The 20,070-nt window shown below is 46.8% G+C and overlaps 1 protein-coding gene across 3 annotated transcripts in view; it reads right to left on the reverse strand.

Moving 5' to 3' along the window:
• Window positions 1-957: 957 nt before the first annotated feature.
• Window positions 958-20,070, reverse strand: part of MOXD1 (monooxygenase DBH like 1) — a 443,141-nt gene continuing 424,028 nt past the window's right edge. For all 3 annotated transcript variants that reach the window (XM_073673217.1, XM_073673215.1, XM_073673216.1), the window contains one exon: window positions 958-1,222. In XM_073673217.1, coding sequence (XP_073529318.1) covers window positions 1,067-1,222 — 156 coding nt within the window. In that variant the 3' untranslated portion in view covers window positions 958-1,066. The remainder of the gene's footprint in view (window positions 1,223-20,070) is intronic.

Below are 20,070 nucleotides of genomic sequence, written 5' to 3' on the forward strand. Positions count from 1 at the left end.
ACGAGTCCTGGCTGGAGAAGTCATTTTGGTCTGAGCCAAATGGAAAAAACGGGTAAATGGATGACTCCAAAGAAAGAAAGTTATGGCAAAAAAAAGTCTACAGCATAAATGTTAAAGGAGAAGATTACAGTTACTGTACATGGGGATTCACAAATCAAGTTCTTAATTTAGATTTGTGAGAATTAAAGGGAAGGACCACCTCTCAAACAGTTTTTAGTGCTTATTGATATGACATTTCCAAATAAGATTTGGTACCACATATTGGCAAATAAAATCCCATTAGCCCTAGGGGTTGTTAAAGAAAGTGCCTTCCTAATGACACTTTTTTTAGCTTCAGTTTTAAAATTAAATAATTGACAAAAATGAAAGAGCGGCATCTGGGAGAGGGTGTCAAACTATATCTATTTAAGGACACCCTAAAACAGTTATACTTTCTTGAGTAACTCTTATCTGTCTTTAAGCAATATAAATAGATGTTGAGTATTTCTGTGTCTCATTACACCCGTATTTTCCATGCAATATTGTTACCTATTAACTGGAGAACCACTAATCTCATGGTTGCGTAACTTCAAGCATCTGGGCCTCAGTGCAAAATCTCAGACAGGACCCCCAACTATCACTAGTCTTTAATTGTGTTGGTCTTCTCATATGGGCGCAAGGACCTTTTAGGTGCCTTTGGGCTCCTAGACCCGAATGCGACAGTAACCCCTGCAACAACTGATTGCAATGCTGTTTAATCCCCTAATATTACAACCATGTGCACATATCGTCACAAAGAGAAGTTTTATTGACCTGTTAGAGAAGGGTTTATACCAAGCAGGGTGATGTCATTTTAGATTTAATTGGTTAATATGTTCATACCATTTCCAGTCTGTTTAATGTCCACAAGTGGAAATTATATATTCTATTAACATCGCCGAGTATAGATTTACGATATTGCTATAAAAATTACTCAGATTAACGGTTTGAGAAAAAATATTTTATTTTATGTAAAAAAAACATAGGTCCAATAGTGCAATTATATTTGGATTCAGTATAATTGATGCAAATGAACATTGTCAGCCATTTATAATATATAGTGTATTACAGTACTCAGTACAAATAGCAGATATCTAACTGTTGAAGAGATTGCAGAGGAAGACACTGAAGAAAAGGAGGTACATTCTGGTGCTTCTGAAGTATACGTCTTCACTTCAGGGGGTGACAGCAACATTCCTTGAACCTGCAAATAGTCATTAAATGTGCATTAGGTCTAAATAGTTGTGTCAATTCATTGAATTGTTGAATTTTAAAACATAGTGTCACTCCATAGTTTTCTGAAGTCTAAGGGCTCGCTCAGACTGGCGTATAAATAGGACGAATGCAATGTGAGAAAATCTTGCATTGCTCTCTGACCAATGTTAGTAAATAAGTCAGTGCTCATCTATGAGTTTTTTCTCAGCTCAGATTGGACTGAGGAAAAAAATCGCAACCTGCTGCTATTGTCTGCGAGAATCGGATTGCACAAGTTAAATGGGAGAGAGAAAAAAAATCGTACGGCACATGGACCATGTGAGTGCCGTCCGATTATTACACATACATCTCAAGGGAAACCTGACATTTCACCAGACAAGTACAGTAAATTCACAACCTATCTAGTTAGAATAGATAGATAGAAATATGTCAGTGAGATATATAAATGGTGCAGTTTAGTGTAAATGTATTTAGCTAATAAATATAAAAAAAAGGAAACAATTGCTTGGAGTCCCCTTTATTTTTAATAACCAGCTGAGGGAAAGCAGACAGCTGTGAGCTGGTGTTAAGGGGCCACTATCCATGGATATTCCCAGCCTATTAATATCAGCTCACAGCTGTCTGAATAGCCTTTACTGGTTATTAAAAAGTGGGGACCCAAAATAAATGACGTGGGGTCCCCCTATTTTTAATAACCAGCAAAGGCTAAGCATACATCTGCGGGCTGATAATAGGCTGCAAAGGGGCCATGAATATTGGCCCCTTCCCAGACTAATAATACCAGGCCTTAGCCGCCCCAAAAATGGCGCATCCATTAGATGCACCAATTCTGGTGCTTAGCCTCGGCTCTTCATGATTGCCTTGGTGCAGTGGCAATCGGAGTAATGATTTTAGGTTTGATGTCAGATTTGTAATGTCTGCTGACATCAAGTCCAGGGTTTAGTAACTGAGAGGTGTCTGTCAGACACCCCCAATACTAACCCGTAAGTTAAAAGAAAAAAAACACACACCCAGAAAGTCCTTTATTTGTACAAAGCACTCCCAGACAATTACCCTCTTTTATCCTTTTAATACCATAAAAACAAAGTAGTCCAAAAGGTACACCATAATTCATAATATGGACATCCCACGATGACCCACGACTCTACTACATCCAGAGGCTGTGATGACCGTACTGATGACTGTCAGTAACATTACCACTCACCACGGCAGCTGGAACACATTGAAAGTAGAGTGTAAATCTGACTGCTGTGATGTCAGTAAGTTTATTGCAGTTCGCAGCCAATAAACTGCGGTAACTTTACTGACGTCACCGCTCGCAAAGTGAGAGCCAGCAGTAAGTTCACATGCTGTGAGCGGTGACGTCAGTAAGGTTACCGCAGTTCATCGGCTGTGAACTGCGATAACCTTACTGACATCACCGCTCATCACAGCAGCCAGATTCACATGCTACTCTCAATGTGTTCTGGTGGGGTGGCCATGGTGAGGGGTAATGTTACTGATCTCACCGCTCACCACAGCTTCCAGATGTCAGAGATCATCGTGGGACGTCCATATTATGGATTAAGGGCAGACCCTATGTATTACTTTGTTTTTATGGTATTAATTGGGTAAAAGAAGATAATTCTCAGAGAGTGCTATTACAAATAAAGGACTTTTCTGTGTGTGTTTTTTTTCTTTTAACATACGGGCTTGGTAATGGGGGTTTCTGACATACGCATCTCCATCACTAACCCCTGGGCTTAATGTCAGTGGACATTACACAGCTGACATCAACCCCAAAACCATTATCCCTGATTGCCAATGCACCAGGGCAATCGGGAAGCGCTGAGGCCATGTGCCAGAATTGGCTCTTCTAATGAATGTGCCATTTTTAGGGCAGCTGAGGGCTGGTGTTATTAGTCTGGGAAGGGGACAATATCCATGGGCCCTTTCCAGCTTATTAATATCAGCCCGCAACTGTCTTTTTAGCCTTTGATGATTATTATATAAAGGGGGGGACCCATGTTATTTTTTTGGGTCCCTCCTTTTTAATAACCAGTAAAGGCTATGCAGAAAACTGTAAGCTGATATTAATAGGCTGGAAAGCTTAATGGATATTATACCCTTCCCAGTCTAAAATCAGCCCACAGCTGTCTGCTTTCCCTTAGCTGGTTACTAAAAATCAGGGGTTTCCACGCAATTTTTCTTTTAATTATTTCTTTAAAAGGTTTAATAAGACTAAACACCCTTTAGTGCCACATGAAACGCACTAAAGGGTGCAAGTGTATTATTTGTAGTGGGCTTGTGACATTATATATTTACAGGACATCTAGATATTCTATCTATCTAGTCTATTTATCTATCATCTATCTATCTATCAATCAATTATTCTATATATCAAGATATCTATCATCTTTATCTCTATATCTTTATATATGATTGCTTGATTTTTCTGTTAAATACCTTAATTTAACATACATCATGCTAAAAACGGATTGCATACGTATTGCATTTGCAATGAGTGTAAGGAAAAAATTGCATACTGGGATTGCCCCTGCATTATACATGCAAAGAACGGATTGCATTCAGACAACTCTTGGGGCTGAAAAACACATGTTTTTGCCATTGTGTTTCTTCCTGCCAAGGTATGCAAATATGGTGCAGAAGTTTCTGCATCGAATACCTAACGTGTGCACATACCCTACAGGTGCTGTAAAATATAAAATATGGTACGAGACAAATGTAAAAATCTGAAAAATATTATGCAGTGCAAATTAGTTCTTTAGAAATTCTTTGTAACCAACATCACCGGCTACAGGCAGCCTGAATGGGCATACAGCGCTCACAGAACTAACATCAACAACAAGCCAGGACCCAATTTATCATGTAGCACCACCATGGTGTGAAAAGAGGAGATTTGTGCCTCGCCCGCAGCTACAGTCTCGCACCACGCTACACTTGGCGTAGCTAGCAGGATAGAGTCTTGCACCTGAGAGATCAATGCTATGTGAAGAAGACTTGGGTGACGGGAAAAATGGCGACCATGGTGCGGTTTAAGATGGCGCAGAGCAAGAACTGCAAGATGGGTTTGAGTGACGTGTAATGGCGAAACAGACCTGCCGATAGTGGATGTGACAGAGGCAAAAAGGAGTGTAGCGGAGCCCAACCCTTCATCAAGCACACCTACCGAGGGAAATACCGCAACCAAAAACGCCAGCCCACAAAGGGGAGTGACCATTGTCGCACAGTATGGTGGAAGGAGAAGATCTGCCCAGTAAGGTGTGGCCCTAGGAAATGGACAGGGACATTACAGAAATGGGATGGTGAGTCAGGGCGGACTCCACCCAGTGTAAGGCAAGGCCATGATGAACCTCAAGAGGCGGAAGAGATGATGCCATTTGTGGGTAGTGAGTCATCGAGAGAGCAGCAGAGTGAGATAATGGTGGAGTCAAGTGAGGCCTTCGAAGGCATGTGAGGAGAGATGGAGGAGCTGGAGTAGGCTGGCTCATTGACGGTAGGAGATAGCTTTGAACATGAGACTACCATCATTTTATAACAATAATCTTGGCTATCTCATACATAAATTTGACTTGCAACTATTTAGCATATTATTAGTTATGCAGATTCTTGTCATGACATTGCATAATTACTGTTTTGCTCTTAGAAATGTAAATTTTAATTTCTATTGTTTTGTTAGTATTTTGTAAATCCATCTTTGGATTTCAACACTGCCTGAATCCTTCTGGGAATGCTCTTGATCAGGTTCAAACATGTCTCGACTGAAATCTGATCTCAGGTCTCTTCTACAGGAGCCCAAAGTCGGTGCATACAGGTCAACTCACTTGGGTACAGTACAGACCAAAAGTTTGGACACACCTTCTCATTTAAAGATTTTTCTGTATTTTCATGACTATGAAAATTGTACATTCACACTGAAGGCATCAAAACTATGAATTACCACATGTGGAATTATATACTTAACAAAAAAGTGTGAAACAACTGAAAATATGTCTTATATTCTAGGTTCTTCACAGTAGCCACCTTTTGCTTTGATGACTGCTTTGCACACTCTTGGCATTCTCTTGATGAGCTTCAAGAGGTAGTCACCGGAAATGGTTTTCGCTTCACAGGTGTGCCCTGTCAGGTTTAATAAGTGGGATTTCTTGCCGTATAAATGGGGTTGGGTCCATCAGTTGTGTTGTGCAGAAGTCTGGTGGATACACAGCTGATAGTCCTACTGAATAGACTGTTAGAATTTGTATTATGGCAAGAAAAAAGCAGCTAAGTAAAGAAAAACGAGTGGCCATCATTACTTAAAGAAATGAAGGTCAGTCAGTCCGAAAAATTGGGAAAACTTTGAAAGTGTCCCCAAGAGCAGTTGCAAAAACCATCAAGCGCTACAAAGAAACTGGCTCACATGAGGACCGCCCCAGGAAAGGAAGACCAAGAGTCACCTCTGCTTCTGAGGATAAGTTTATAAGAGTCACCAGCCTCTGAAATCGTAGGTTAACAGCAGCTCAGATTAGAGACCAGGTCAATGCCACACAGAGTTCTAGCAGCGGACACATCTCTTCAACAACCGTTAAGAGGAGACTTTGTGCAGCAGGCCTTCATGATAAAGTAGCTGCTAGGAAACCACTGCTAAGGACAGGCAACAAGCAGAAGAGACTTGTTTGGGCTAAAGAACACAAGGAATGGACATAAGACCAGTGGAAATCTGTGCTTTGGTCTGATGAGTCCAAATTTGAGATCTTTGGTTCCAACCACCGTGTCTTTGTGCGACGCAGAAAAGGTGAACGGATGGACTCTACATGCCTGGTTCCCACCGTGAAGCATGGAGGAGGAGGTGTGATGGTGCAGGGGTGCTTTGCTGGTGACACTGTTGGGGATTTATTCAAAATTGAAGGCATACTGAACCAGCATGGCTACCACAGCATCTTGCAGCGGCATGCTATTCCATCAGGTTTGCGTTTAGTTGGACCATCATTTATTTTTCAACAGGATAATGGCCCCAAACACACCTCCAGGCTGTGTAAGGGCTATTTGACTAAGAAGGAGAGTGACGGGGTGCTACGCCAGATGACCTGGCCTCCACAGTCACCAGACCTGAACCCAATCGAGATGGTTTGGGGTGAGCTGGACCGCAGAGTGAAGGCAAAAGGGCCAACAAGTGCTAAGCATCTCTGGGAACTCCTTCAAGATTGTTGGAAGACCATTTCCGGTGACTACCTCTTGAAGCTCATCAAGAGAATGCCAAGAGTGTGCAAAGCAGTCATCAAAGCAAAAGGTGGCTACTTTGAAGAACCTAGAATATAAGACATATTTTCAGTTGTTTCACACTTTTTTGTTAAGTATATAATTCCACATGTGGTAATTCATAGTTTTGATGCCTTCAGTGTGAATGTACAATTTTCATAGTTATGAAAATGCAGAAAAAACTTTAAATGAGAAGGTGTGTCCAAACTTTTGGTCTGTACTGTATGTAAACAGCTTTTTCTTCAACTCTAACCACAACTCTAACCACAAGTAGAGGGGCCAATCCAGCACTTCTACTTCATTGTCATTGAACCATTTCTTCGCAAATGTATGCTTCGGGTCGTCCTGCTGGGGCACTATGTCATCCTTTTCATATTCATAGTACTCGAGTGTACGAAGTAACTCATTTTGTAGGATACTCACATATGGCTCAGCATTGAGACCACCATCGATCCAGGTCAAGTATCCAATGCCTTTGGCTGTGAAACAACCCTATATCATCAGGCTTCCTTCACCGAACTTGACAGTTCCTTCAGTTTCTCTACCATTAGCCCCTTTTTCCCTGGTTTCTTCCATACCCATTTGCACCCATTAGAGCCTGTTACGCTCATGCCCGGACTGACTGGCGTGAGCGTGGTTAGTGGTCCCACTGGGCCACGAACTGAGGAGTGCCTGGAGGGGCGTGACTAGGGGCCTCGTCAGATCCGACCACGAACACACGGCAGCTGAATCGACTGCGTGGTCTGAGGAGGGATGTGGGAGGTGGCCCAGGTGCTACTCCAGGTCAGACCCTGGTCACAGCTGTTGACCTACACCGAGGAATGCAGGAACGGGCAGGCACAGCTGATATGCAGACAGGTGGGTACTGGCAGGCACGGCAGGTATGCAGACAGGCGGGTACTGGCAGGCACGGCTGGTATGCAGACAGGTGGGTACTGGCAGGCACAGCTGGTATGCAGACAGGCAGATACTGACAAGTATGAATGCAGGCTGGATAGGGACCAGTACAGACTGAGATACAGGAACAGAGCCACGGGTGCGGTGGACAAGCAGAGCAGGACCGCAGGCGCGGAGGACTAGCGGAGCAGAGCAGAGCGAAACCGCAGGTGCGGAGGACAAGCAGAGCAGAGCAAAACCGCAGGTGCGGAGGACACGCAGAGTAGAGCGAAACCGCAGGTGCAGATGACAAGCAGAGTAGAGCAAAACCGCAGGTGCGGAGGTCAAGCAGAGCAGAGTGAAACCGCAGGTGCAGTGGACAAGCAGAGCAGAGCGAAACCGCAGGCGCGGAGGACAAGCAGAGCAGAGCAAAACCGCAGGTGCGGAGGACAAGCAGAGTAGAGCGAAACCGCAGGTGCAAAGGACAAGCAGAGTAGAGCAAAACCGCAGGTGCGGAGGACAAGCAGAGCAGAGTGAAACCGCAGGTGCAGTGGACAAGCAGAGCAGAGCGAAACCGCAGGTGCGGTGGACAAGCAGAGCAGAGCGAAACCGCAGGTACGGTGGACAAGCAGAGCAGAGCGAAACCGCAGGTGCGGTGGACAAGCAGAGCAGAGCGAAACCGCAGGTGCAGTGGACAAGCAGAGCAGAGCAAAATCGCAGGTTCGGTGGGCAAGCAGAGTAGAGCGAAACCGCACGTGCGGAGGACAAGCAGAGCAGAGCAAAACCGCAGGTGCGGTGGACAAGCAGAGCAGAACGAAACTGCAGGTGCGGTGGACAAGCAGAGCAGAGCTAAACCGCAGGTGCGGTGGACAAGCAGAGCAGAGCAAATCCGCAGGTGCGGTGGACAAGCACAGCAGAGCAAAACCGCAGGTGCGGTGGACAAGCGAGGCAGAGCAGAGCAGAAGGTACAGGCAGACAGGACAGGGCTCTGTTCACATGGAACAGACTGGGAAACACAGGAAGATAGTTAGAACACAGGAGGTAGATACGGAGGCATGGGAAATGGGACAAGCAGAACCAGATACACACAAGGTACTTACAATGAAGTAGCGAGTGGACACAAAACTCACAAACATAAGTACAGAGACAACGAGTTGGAGTTAGGTGCAGGTTCAGAAACTGCAGGAAAAGGGCAGGAACGGACATAGAGACAAACAGGTAACAGGCTAGGACACAGTTCAGACAGGAACTGAACCTGGAGCAAGATACAGGAACGAGCCTGGGAACTCAGCCCCCAGGGTGGCGGAAACAGACTAGAAGTCACAGATACAGGTAACGGGCCTGGGTATACAGCCCCCAGGGAAGCAGAACAGACTAGAAGTCACAGATATAGGTAACAGGCCTGGGTATACAGCCCCCAGAGTGGCGGAAACAGACAAGATACAGGATAGGATCTGGCAACTCAGTTGCACAGAACACACTGAAAGAAAGTGTTGCTCAGGCACCTCCTACTAGGTGGAGGGGGTTTAAGCATCCAGTGACTCACAGCAATAGACTGGGGATGCATTAGGACTGTGCACACTGTAACTTTAAGAATGAGGCAGTAACCATGCCTCCGCCCTAAGCTATCAGACAAGAGACATGCACACAGCAAGTACTGGAGAAAAGTGTGCAGCCTGGACTGATAGGTAAGTTGGCGGTCTTGCATGGTGGGGGATGGTAAGCCATGCCAGCACACCACCAGAGATGTTACAGAGCCTAGTCTAATGACTTATCTCATCGGTCCAAATTACTTGTTTCCAATCATCTACTGTCCACTTTTCATACTTTTTGCAAACTCGAGCCAACACTTTTTATGATATTGAAGTCAAGGATTCTTCACCTTTTTTTTGGGCCTCCATTCCAAACTTGTTTAACATGTGTTTGCATGGATGTCTGTGATCTCACTATTACAAAACATATGAGCCACCTTCACTGACATGTTTGTCGCATCAGAACTGAGCCGACTCCGATATTTTGCCTGAACGTCCACCTCTTGGCTTTTGAATGGATGGACAGACTTCACTTCATATTCTTCCAACTGTCATGGCACTCACATGATGCAGTTTGGAAATTTTCTTACACAAGAGACTGCTACCAATGAGCTGGATGATGCTGTTTCTCTTTTCTTGGGAAATCTTTTTTTGTGGTTGCTCCTTTATTCGAACCAGTGACATTTTGCTTGGGAATCAACCTAATAATACACTGAGCGATTAGAGAATGTGAGAACAGGTTATGATTTGAAGTATACAGGAAGAAAGAGCATTGCCAGTTATCGCAAATGCTTGATTGCAGTTGTTGCTGTTATGAGTGGCCCAACCAGTTATTAGGTTTAGGGGGAATCACTTTTTCACACAGGGTCCTTTAGGTTTGGATTTCTTTTTCCCTTAATAAGATATACCTTCATTTAAAAACTGCATTATGTGTTTACTTGTGTTACTTGTCTGATATTTAAGTTTATTTTGTGATCTGAAACATTTAAGTGTGACACATATGCAAAGGAGTAAGAAATCAGGAAGGGGGCAAACACTTTTTCACACCACTGTATATGTAAGGAGATGGACATGTTGCCCATTTTCCCTTTGAAAAAACAAGCATATTATTGCAATGTGAAATGTGATGTTATGGAACTGAGATGTGTAATGTGAATAGTGTTATGTGTTAATGATGTTTGCATGTGTAATGACTTGTATTGTCAGGGATGAAGCTGTATTCTGCCCAGCAACAGGTTGTTGACAGGGACAGTGAGAGTTAATAGTTGGGACTAGCCCGGAGAGGGAGGGAAAAAATAGCAAGATCAGAGAGGACTTCCTGGTAGTGAGACTGACAGAGCCTGCAGTGCATAGCAAGAGAACCTAAGTTCCGATGTGAGCAGTGCCACATTTTGGGTGTCCCTAAGTGAGGGGAGACCGAAAGGAAATAGAACTAGATAATGAGATCGGGAGCAGTAGTGACTAAGAGGCAAAGTGATCTACAAGAAAGGGGTCTGGAAGAGGAAGCCTAGCCACAAAGCCCAGAGTTTATAACTCTTGAAGGTAAAGTGCCAAAATAGGACTGTGCAAGTAAGACGAGTAATGTGCCCCTGGAGAGAGTTCCAGAGCATCAGCATTAGAGGAAATAAGTACCGGTCATACTGGCACACTTAGGAAAAAAGAAGACGCGGACCTGCGGGATGAGTACATGACTCTTGCTAAGCCGTATTGTAGTATTGAGCTGGGTTGTGGTGAAGTACTGAGAAACAGTGGCAGTAGATGACCAGTAGAAAGAGAAAAGAGGAAAGGTGAAGATAGAGGACAAAAGAGAAATGAAGGAAGGATGCTGTGTGGAAAATGCTTTGAGTTGTAAAGGAAACATTCATAAGGCTGTGATCCCACTATCTCTTGCATTTATTCCCTACCCTATTCCTGTTCAGTAAAAAGTTTATTTTTGAATGGTGGTCTCCCTCATTGAACCGTGAAAAATCTGGTCTTGGCAAATCAGCAACATTGTTTACACGTGGCCTGCACGGGCGTAGCACCCTCACAGCACAAGTCCACACACCCAGCCAGGACCCCCACTTTCATGTAACTACGGGGTGAAATAGATGAGCACCTCACCCACGGCTACCGCCCCGTGCCACATTACATATACCTGATCGAAACGCGGTTGTAATGTCATAGCTAATTTGAAGACTGCCAATAGCCAGAAATGGAGAAAACTTTAATGTGGTCATACTTCATCTGTCAGCAGCTTTTTGCTATGTAATCTAAGAACAGTATAAGGTAGCAGCCAAGACACTGAATTCAAGGATGTGTCATATTTTTGTGGCTGTGTGCTGTTGTTTACTTACAATGAAGGTTTTATCCCTAAGAGATAATCACTGCTGGATGAAAACCACCTGGGAGCTATGGTCTGAATCAGCTTCCTCTTTTGATGAGCAGCTCACTGTCAATAGACTATGTACATAGAGTGCCTCATGCGGGTGAGGTAACATAGTAACATAGTTTTTAAGGTTGAATTAAGACTAAGTCCATCTAGGTCAACCCATAGCCTAACATGTTGATCCAGAGGAAGGCAAAAAAGCCCCATGTGGCAAACACTAAGCTCCACATTGGGGGAAAAAATTCCTTCCCGACTCCATACGACAATCAGACTAGTTCCCTGGATCAACTCCCTATTGTCACGGGTGTGTCGCCACGAAGATCGTCACGAGTACACAGCCTGACTTCTCGCAGCTGACTTGTTGGTGCTTTGTGTTTTTCGGCAGTGAGGGAGTTAATTCTCTCTCTCTCTGTGCTAGACGAGGTCCAGCCTCGCCCAGCTGCAATCAATACTTCTGTAGTGAGACTCCTTCAAATGCCTGCTGGTCTGTTTGGGAAGTGTCGGTGAAAGCATTTCATTCAGACTTACAGAGCGGATCGTGGTGTTTGGAGTTTCTGAGATAAGTGTACTTGGAGTGTTTTTTCCCTTCCTCGCTTTATCATTTATCTCCTTTCCCGTTGGTGTTCCCTCTGTTGTAGTTGTGTAGTTGTTGTATACAAGGTGGTTTTAGTTTTTCCCTTGTACTGTCTCGTTCGTCTAAGTACTGTGTGTGGGCATATTATTTCTTGTCCCCTTTTGTTGTGATCGGGGTCCTTCTCAGGACTAGATTACTTAGGTGCAGGGATCCTCAGGAGGTAGGGGTTACGCTGGCGGCCTGGACCTCTGTACCTTTAACAGTACCTCCAGGTTGAGGGATTAGTCAGGGCCTCAGCTTAGGGTCAGCTTAGGCCCACTACCTCCAGTATACTGAGACAGCGTGACATTTTCACCGACCCACTTAGTTTTTCTCCAGCTACCATGGATCCAGTAGCCGGTCTAGCTCGGCAGTTGCAGAGTTTGTCCATGGAGCTGGCGGACGTTAGGTCCAAGGTTTTGCATCCTCTGGAGCAAGCCGGACCAGAACCTAAAGTAGCTCTCCCTGACAGGTTCACTGGGGGGCGGGACAAGTTTTTTGTTTTCCGGGAGGCATGCAAGTTGTACTTTCGGCTGCGGCCTCGGTCATCGGGGAGTGAAGAACAAAGGGTGGGAATTGTCATCTCGCTCCTACTAGGGGACCCACAATCTTGGGCGTTCTCTCTTCCCCCGGGCTCCCCGGCTCTCCAGTCAGTGGATAGGTTTTTCGCTGCTCTGGGACTCGTATATGATGACCCAGATCGGATCTCCCTTGCTGAGTCTAAGTTATGTAGGATCCAGCAGGGAGATCGTCCGGCAGAGGAATTCTGTTCGGAGTTCCGTAGGTGGGCCACGGACACCCAGTGGAATGACCCGGCTCTTAGGAGCCAGTTTTGTCATGGTTTATCCGACAAATTACAGGATGTGTTGGCACAGTATGACTCTCCCGCGTCACTGGAAGCCGCTATGGCCCTTGCTATTCGCGTTGACAGACGGCTTCGGGAGAGGTGCGGGATAACTCTACCCCCTGTGATGACTCCACCTCCTACAAGGTCCCCTCATATGGTGGTTCCCCTGGTCAGTCCAGAGGAGCCTATGCAATTAGGAGGGACATCATTTCGGGGGAGGGGACCGGTGGTGCGCCATAAGACAGGAAGGTGTTTCTTCTGCGGGAGAAAGGGACATTTTATTGGGGGGTGTCCATCCCGTCCCTTGCAGAGTGAAGAGTCGTCGGAAAACTGTTGATCCCAGGTTGTGTGGTGGACGGCAATCTGGGAGTAGGTATTTCGTCCCTAGGTTCGTCTCAGTTTCTCGTACCGGCGGAGGTGGTGGTGGGTACGAGAACTGAGAGCATATCTGTTCTTCTGGATAGTGGGGCCGGGGCTAATCTGGTTGATGCTCGGTTTGCCCGGGTTCAAGGTATGCGATTGAGTGAGTTGGCTAAACCCATCCCCATATTCTCGATCGATGCCAGGCCTCTCGGTCAGGGAAGTTTTTTGCAAGCTGTGCATGACGTAAAACTTCAAGTGGGGGCGATACATAAAGAACTGTTGTCTTGCTACGTGTTGGAGGGTCTTCCCACTCCTATAGTGTTGGGCCTTCCCTGGTTAGCTAAGCATAACCCGGTTATTAATTGGCAAACCAGAGAGATAAGCCAATGGAGTAAATTCTGTAATAAAAACTGCATGAACACGGTCATCGGTGCGGTTACTCCTTGGGTCTTACCTCCATTTCTGGCGGACTTTGAGGATGAATTCTCGGAGAAAGGGTGTCAGGAACTACCTCCTCATCGCGAGTATGACTGTTCTGTAAAACTGCTCCCTGAGGCCAAGTTACCTAAAGCTAGGTTGTATAACCTTTCTGGTCCTGAGAGGCAGGCCATGAAGGATTATATTTCAGAAAGTCTGGCTAAGGGGCATATTAGACCTTCATCTTCACCGGTGGCTGCGGGGTTCTTCTTTGTTAAGAAGAAAGATGGAGGCCTACGCCCTTGCCTGGATTTCCGTGAACTTAATCGGATTACGGTCCGAGATCCGTATCCGCTCCCACTTATTCCCGATCTCTTTAATCAGATCGTGGGCGCCAAATGGTTCTCTAAGTTGGATCTCAGGGGGGCGTACAATCTGATTAGGATGAAGGAGGGGGATGAGTGGAAGACGGCGTTTAACACTCCGGAGGGGCATTATGAGAACCTTGTCATGCCATTCGGTCTGACTAATGCCCCGGCGGTGTTCCAACATTTTGTTAATGACATTTTTCGCCGCCTGGTGGGACAGTTTGTTGTCATATATCTGGATGATATCTTAATTTACTCGCCGGATCTGGTGTCTCATCAGGAGCACGTTAGGCAGGTGTTACAGATCTTGCGGGATAATAAACTGTATGCCAAATGGGAAAAGTGTGTGTTCGCCGTACAGGAACTCCAGTTTTTAGGCTTCCTGGTTTCAGCGTCCGGTTTTCGTATGGACCCTGGGAAAGTGCGGGCAGTTCTTGAGTGGGATCGGCCAGAGAATCTTAAGGCACTACAACGTTTCCTGGGGTTTGCTAATTATTACCGGAAGTTCATTCGTAATTTCTCGTCCATGGTTAAGCCTCTCACAGACATGACTAAAAAGGGGACGGATTTTTCTAGGTGGTCTGACAAGGCTTGTCAAGCATTCTCCTCCTTGAAAAAATGTTTTGCCTCGGCACCCATACTCATTCAACCTGATGCGTCACAGCCATTCATTGTAGAGGTAGACGCTTCCGAGGTAGGGGTGGGAGCAGTATTGTCACAGGGTTCGTCCCCTGGTAAGTGGCATCCGTGCGCCTTTTTCTCTAAAAAATTGTCGTCCGCTGAGAGGAATTACGATGTCGGCAATAGGGAACTCTTGGCCATTAAGTTAGCTTTTGAGGAGTGGCGCCATTTTTTGGAGGGGGCAGTCCATCCGGTCACCGTCATCACCGATCACAAGAACCTGCTATATCTGGAGTCCGCGAAACGTCTGAATCCCAGACAAGCTAGGTGGTCATTGTTTTTTACCAGGTTTAATTTTGTCGTTACACATCGTCCTGGGTCAAAAAATGTAAAGGCGGATGCCTTATCTCGTAGTTTCCCTGGGGCCGGGAATACGGACGACCCGATTCCTATCCTTCAGGAGGGGGTGGTGGTTTCGGCAGTATGCTCTGAGCTGGAGGAGGAGGTATTGGAGGCTCAGGGGGACGCCCCTGTTGGACCTCCGGGGAGACTGTTTGTTCCAGATCAGTTGCGACAAAAGGTGATCGAGGCACACCATAACTCAGTTTTTGCAGGACACCCGGGGAGTAAAGCAACTGTGGATCTCCTCTCGCGTCGGTTTTGGTGGCCTAACTTACATAAGGAGGTGGTAACTTTTGTCGCGTCCTGTGGGGTTTGTGCGCGCTCTAAGACCTCACATACCCGTCCGTCTGGGGCCCTCTTACCTTTGAAAATCCCGGAGCGTCCTTGGACTCATCTGTCTATGGACTTTATTACGGACCTCCCTCCGTCTTCGGGTAAAACGGTCATACTCGTTGTAGTGGACAGGTTCAGCAAGATGGCACATTTTATCGCTCTTCCGGCTCTCCCTAATGCTAAAACTCTTGCGCAGGTGTTCATTGGGGAGATTGTGAGGCTTCACGGGGTACCCTCCGAGGTGGTGTCTGATCGGGGGTCTCAGTTTGTGTCCAAGTTCTGGAAGGCGTTTTGTGCACGGCGGGGGATGCATTTGTCATTCTCATCGGCTTTTCATCCTCAGACCAATGGTCAGACGGAACGTATGAACCAGAGCTTGGAGACATATCTCCGGTGTTTTGTGTCAGAGAACCAGGAGGACTGGGCTTCTTTCTTACCTCTGGCAGAGTTTGCTCTTAATAATAGGCGGAGCGAGTCCACTGGTAAGTCCCCGTTTTTTGGGGCATATGGTTTTCACACCCAGTTTTGTACTTTCAGTAGGGGGGGCTCTTCGGGGGTTCCTGAGGAGGAACGATTTTCCTCATCACTCGCTTCAGTATGGAGAGGGGTGCTGAAGAATCTGAATACTATGGGGAACCGATACAAACGTATGGCTGATAGGAGGAGAGTGTCTGGTCCGGACCTAAGTGTGAACGATCGGGTATGGTTGTCTACCAGGAATATTAAACTTAAAGTTCCCTCCTGGAAACTGGGTCCCAGGTTCATCGGGCCGTACAGAATCAGTTCTATTATTAATCCGGTGGCATTCCGTCTTGACCTCCCCCCTACGTTTAAAATTCACAACGTGTTCCACAGATCATTGCTTAAGAGGTATGTGGCGCCGCTGGTACCGTCACCTTTACCTCCCCCTCCAGTGGTGGTCAATGGTAACTTGGAGTTCCAGGTATCGAGGGTCATCGATTCACGCTTTAATCGCCGGTCCCTTCAGTACCTGGTTCATTGGAAAGGGTATGGTCCTGAGGAGAGGATGTGGGTTCCTGCGTCGGATATTAACGCAGACCGATTAGTTCGGGCCTTCCACTCGACTCACCCGGATAAACCTGGCCCTGAGGGTCCGGAGGCCCCTCGTAGAAGGGGGGGTACTGTCACGGGTGTGTCGCCACGAAGATCGTCACGAGTACACAGCCTGACTTCTCGCAGCTGACTTGTTGGTGCTTTGTGTTTTTCGGCAGTGAGGGAGTTAATTCTCTCTCTCTCTGTGCTAGACGAGGTCCAGCCTCGCCCAGCTGCAATCAATACTTCTGTAGTGAGACTCCTTCAAATGCCTGCTGGTCTGTTTGGGAAGTGTCGGTGAAAGCATTTCATTCAGACTTACAGAGCGGATCGTGGTGTTTGGAGTTTCTGAGATAAGTGTACTTGGAGTGTTTTTTCCCTTCCTCGCTTTATCATTTATCTCCTTTCCCGTTGGTGTTCCCTCTGTTGTAGTTGTGTAGTTGTTGTATGCAAGGTGGTTTTGGTTTTTCCCTTGTACTGTCTCGTTCGTCTAAGTACTGTGTGTGGGCATATTATTTCTTGTCCCCTTTTGTTGTGATCGGGGTCCTTCTCAGGACTAGATTACTTAGGTGCAGGGATCCTCAGGAGGTAGGGGTTACGCTGGCGGCCTGGACCTCTGTACCTTTAACAGTACCTCCAGGTTGAGGGATTAGTCAGGGCCCCAGCTTAGGGTCAGCTTAGGCCCACTACCCCCAGTATACTGAGACAGCGTGACACCTATCAAGGAATCTAGTATATATAACCAGTAATATTATACTTTTCAAGAAAGGCATCCATGCCCTTCTTAAATTTTAACAGTGAATCACTCATTACAACATCATGCGGCAGAGAGTTCCATAGTCTCACTGCTCTTACAGTAAAGAATCCCCGTCTGTGATTATGATTAAACCTTCTTTCCTCCAGATGTAGAAGATGCCCCCTTGTCCCCGTCTCTGGCCTCAGAGTAAAAAGATCAGTAGACAGGTCTTTGTACTGTCCCCTCATATACTTGTACATAGTAATAAGATCGCCCCTAAGCCTTTGTTTTTCCACAGTAAATAACCCCAAGTGTAATAACCTGTCTTGGTATTGCAGACCCCACAGTCCTCTAATAACCTTGGTCGCTCTTCTCTGCACCCTCTCTAGTTCAGCTATGTCTTTCTTATACACCGGAGACCAGAACTGTACACAGTATTCTAAGTGTGGTCGCACTAATGACTTGTATAGAAGTAAAATTATGCTCTCCTCATGAGCATCTATGCCTCTTTTAATGCATCCCATTATTTTATTTGCCTTTGCAGCAGCTGCCTGACACTGGCCACTAAACGTGAGCTTGTCGTCCACCAATACACCCAGGTCTTTTTCAGTTACAGTTTTGCTTAGTGTTTTACAATTAAGCATATAATTATAAATTTTATTTCCTCTGCCCAAGTGCATTACCTTACATTTATCCCCATTAAAGCTCATTTGCCATTTATCAGCCCAAGCTTCTAGTTTACATAGATCCTCCTGTAATATAAAATTGTGCTCCTCTGTATTGATTACCCTGCAGAGTTTAGTGTCATCTGCAAATATTGAAATATTACTCTGTATGCCCCCTACAAGGTCATTAATAAATATGTTAAAAAGAAGGGGGCCCAATACTGACACTTGTGGTACCCCACTGTTAACTGAGACCCAGTCTGAGTGTTTTCCATTAATAACCACCCTTTGTTTCCTATCACTGAGCCAATTCTTAACCCACATATATATATTTTCCCCTATCCCCATTGTTCTCATTTTATGTATCAATCTTTTGTGTGGAACCGTATCAATAGCTTTTGAAAAGTCCATATACACAACATCCACTGCATTTCCTTTGTCCAGTCCGGAACTTGCCTCCTCATAAAAACTGATCAGATTAGTTTGACAGGAACGGTCCCTCGTAAACCCATGTTAATATTGGGTCATGAGGTTATTCTTCTTCAGATACTCTAGTACAGAGGTCCCCAACCGCCGGTCCGCGGACCAGGACCGGGCCGTTGGGGTTTTTCAGCCGGTCCGCGGGGAGAGGGGGCCCCTCCAGCCTCCAGCAGGGCCGCCATCAGGGCATGACTGCCCTGACTCCAGTATGGGGCCCGGCCGGTAGGAGCCCCCTCGGAGCCCCCCTCTTGTGCGTCTCTCTCCTCATGGGGCCCCCGGCCGCATGCTAAGCGCCGGGTCCGGGACATCTTAGCGCTGCGCTGCTGCGGCAGCACCTTCATGATTCCCCTGACTTCCGGTCATGTGACGGCGCCGTCACATGGCCGGAAGTCAGGAGAACCTGGTGTCAGCGATTTGGACGAGCGCCAGGATTCTGCAGGGATCGCATGGGGGTAAGTATAACAAGTTTTATTTTTTTTTAAATACAATTAACTAGGAGTGGGGGGAATGGGAGATGCACATGGGGGGAGGGGAGAGATGAGAGATGCACATGGGGGAGGGGAGAGATGAGAGATCCACATGGGGGGGAGGGGAGAGATGAGAGATGCACATGGGGGAGGGGAGAGATGAGAGATCCACATGGGGGGGAGGGGAGAGATGAGAGATGCACATGGGGGAGGGGAGAGATGAGAGATCCACATGGGGGGGAGGGGAGAGATGAGAGATGCACATGGGAGGGAGGGGAGAGATGAGAGATGCACATGGGGGGAGGGGAGAGATGAGAGATGCACATGGGAGGGAGGGGAGAGATGAGAGATGCACGGGGGGGTGAGAGATGCACGGGGGGGTGAGAGATGCACGGGGTGGATGAGAGATGCACGGGGGGTGAGAGATGCACGGGGGGGGTGAGAGATGCACGGGGGGTGGATGAGAGATGCACGGGGGGGTGACAGATGCACGGGGGGGTGAGAGATGCACGGGGGGGATGAGAGATGCACGGAGGGGATGAGAGATGCACGGAGGGGATGAGAGATGCACGGGGGGTGGATGAGAGATGCACGGAGGGGGATGAGAGATGCACGGAGGGGGATGAGAGATGCACGGAGGGGGATGAGAGATGCACGGGGGTGAGCTGCACATGGGGGGGTGAGAGATGCACATGGGGGGGTTATGTTTACATAACTTTGTTGCCTTATGAAGGGCGGGGGGAGCCCCCAAAAATTTCTTGCACAGGGGTCCACTACAGTCTGTGTCCGCCCCTGGGATGAAGTAAATGCAGCTGAACAGCAGCTGTCAGGACAGCTGCCCTGTCCTGCTGCAGGGCGTGATGGGGCCTCAGTGATGTGGCTCCTGGCACAGCACATTATGTGGGGCTCCTGGCATAGCTCCTGGCGGGGACCTGGTCTACACTATATGATAAGTATGCACTAAACTCCAAATCCCTCCATTACCCCGCCCCCATATGACCAAAGCCCCGCCCACCCCACCCCCTCCTTGCTGGGCCATGGAAAAATGATCTTGCTTCAAGCCGGTCCCTGGTGCAAAAAAGGTTGGGGACCACTGCTCTAGTATAGCATCTCTTAGGAAACCCTCCAGGATTTTACCCACCGTAGAGGTTAAACTTACTGGCCTATAATTTCCAAGTTCAGTTTTTGTCCCTTTTTTGAATATTGGCACCACATTTGCCATACGCCAGTCGTGTGGTACAGACCCTGTTATTATGGGATCTTTAAAGATTAAGAATAATGGTCTATCTATGATGTTACATAATTCCTGCAGTACTCGCGGGTGTATTCCATCCGGGCCCGGGGATTTGTCAACTTTAGTGATTTTTAGATGCCGCCGTACTTCCTGCTGGGTTAAGCAAGTGACATTTAATCACTAATCATATTTTCTGTCATGCGATTTTCTTGTGTAAATACGGT

Source organism: Phyllobates terribilis, unplaced genomic scaffold, assembly GCF_046119375.1.
Source record: "Phyllobates terribilis strain yellow unplaced genomic scaffold, ASM4611937v1 Scaffold_3__8_contigs__length_932513732, whole genome shotgun sequence".
In the NCBI taxonomy this organism is placed as follows: Eukaryota; Metazoa; Chordata; class Amphibia; order Anura; family Dendrobatidae; genus Phyllobates; species Phyllobates terribilis.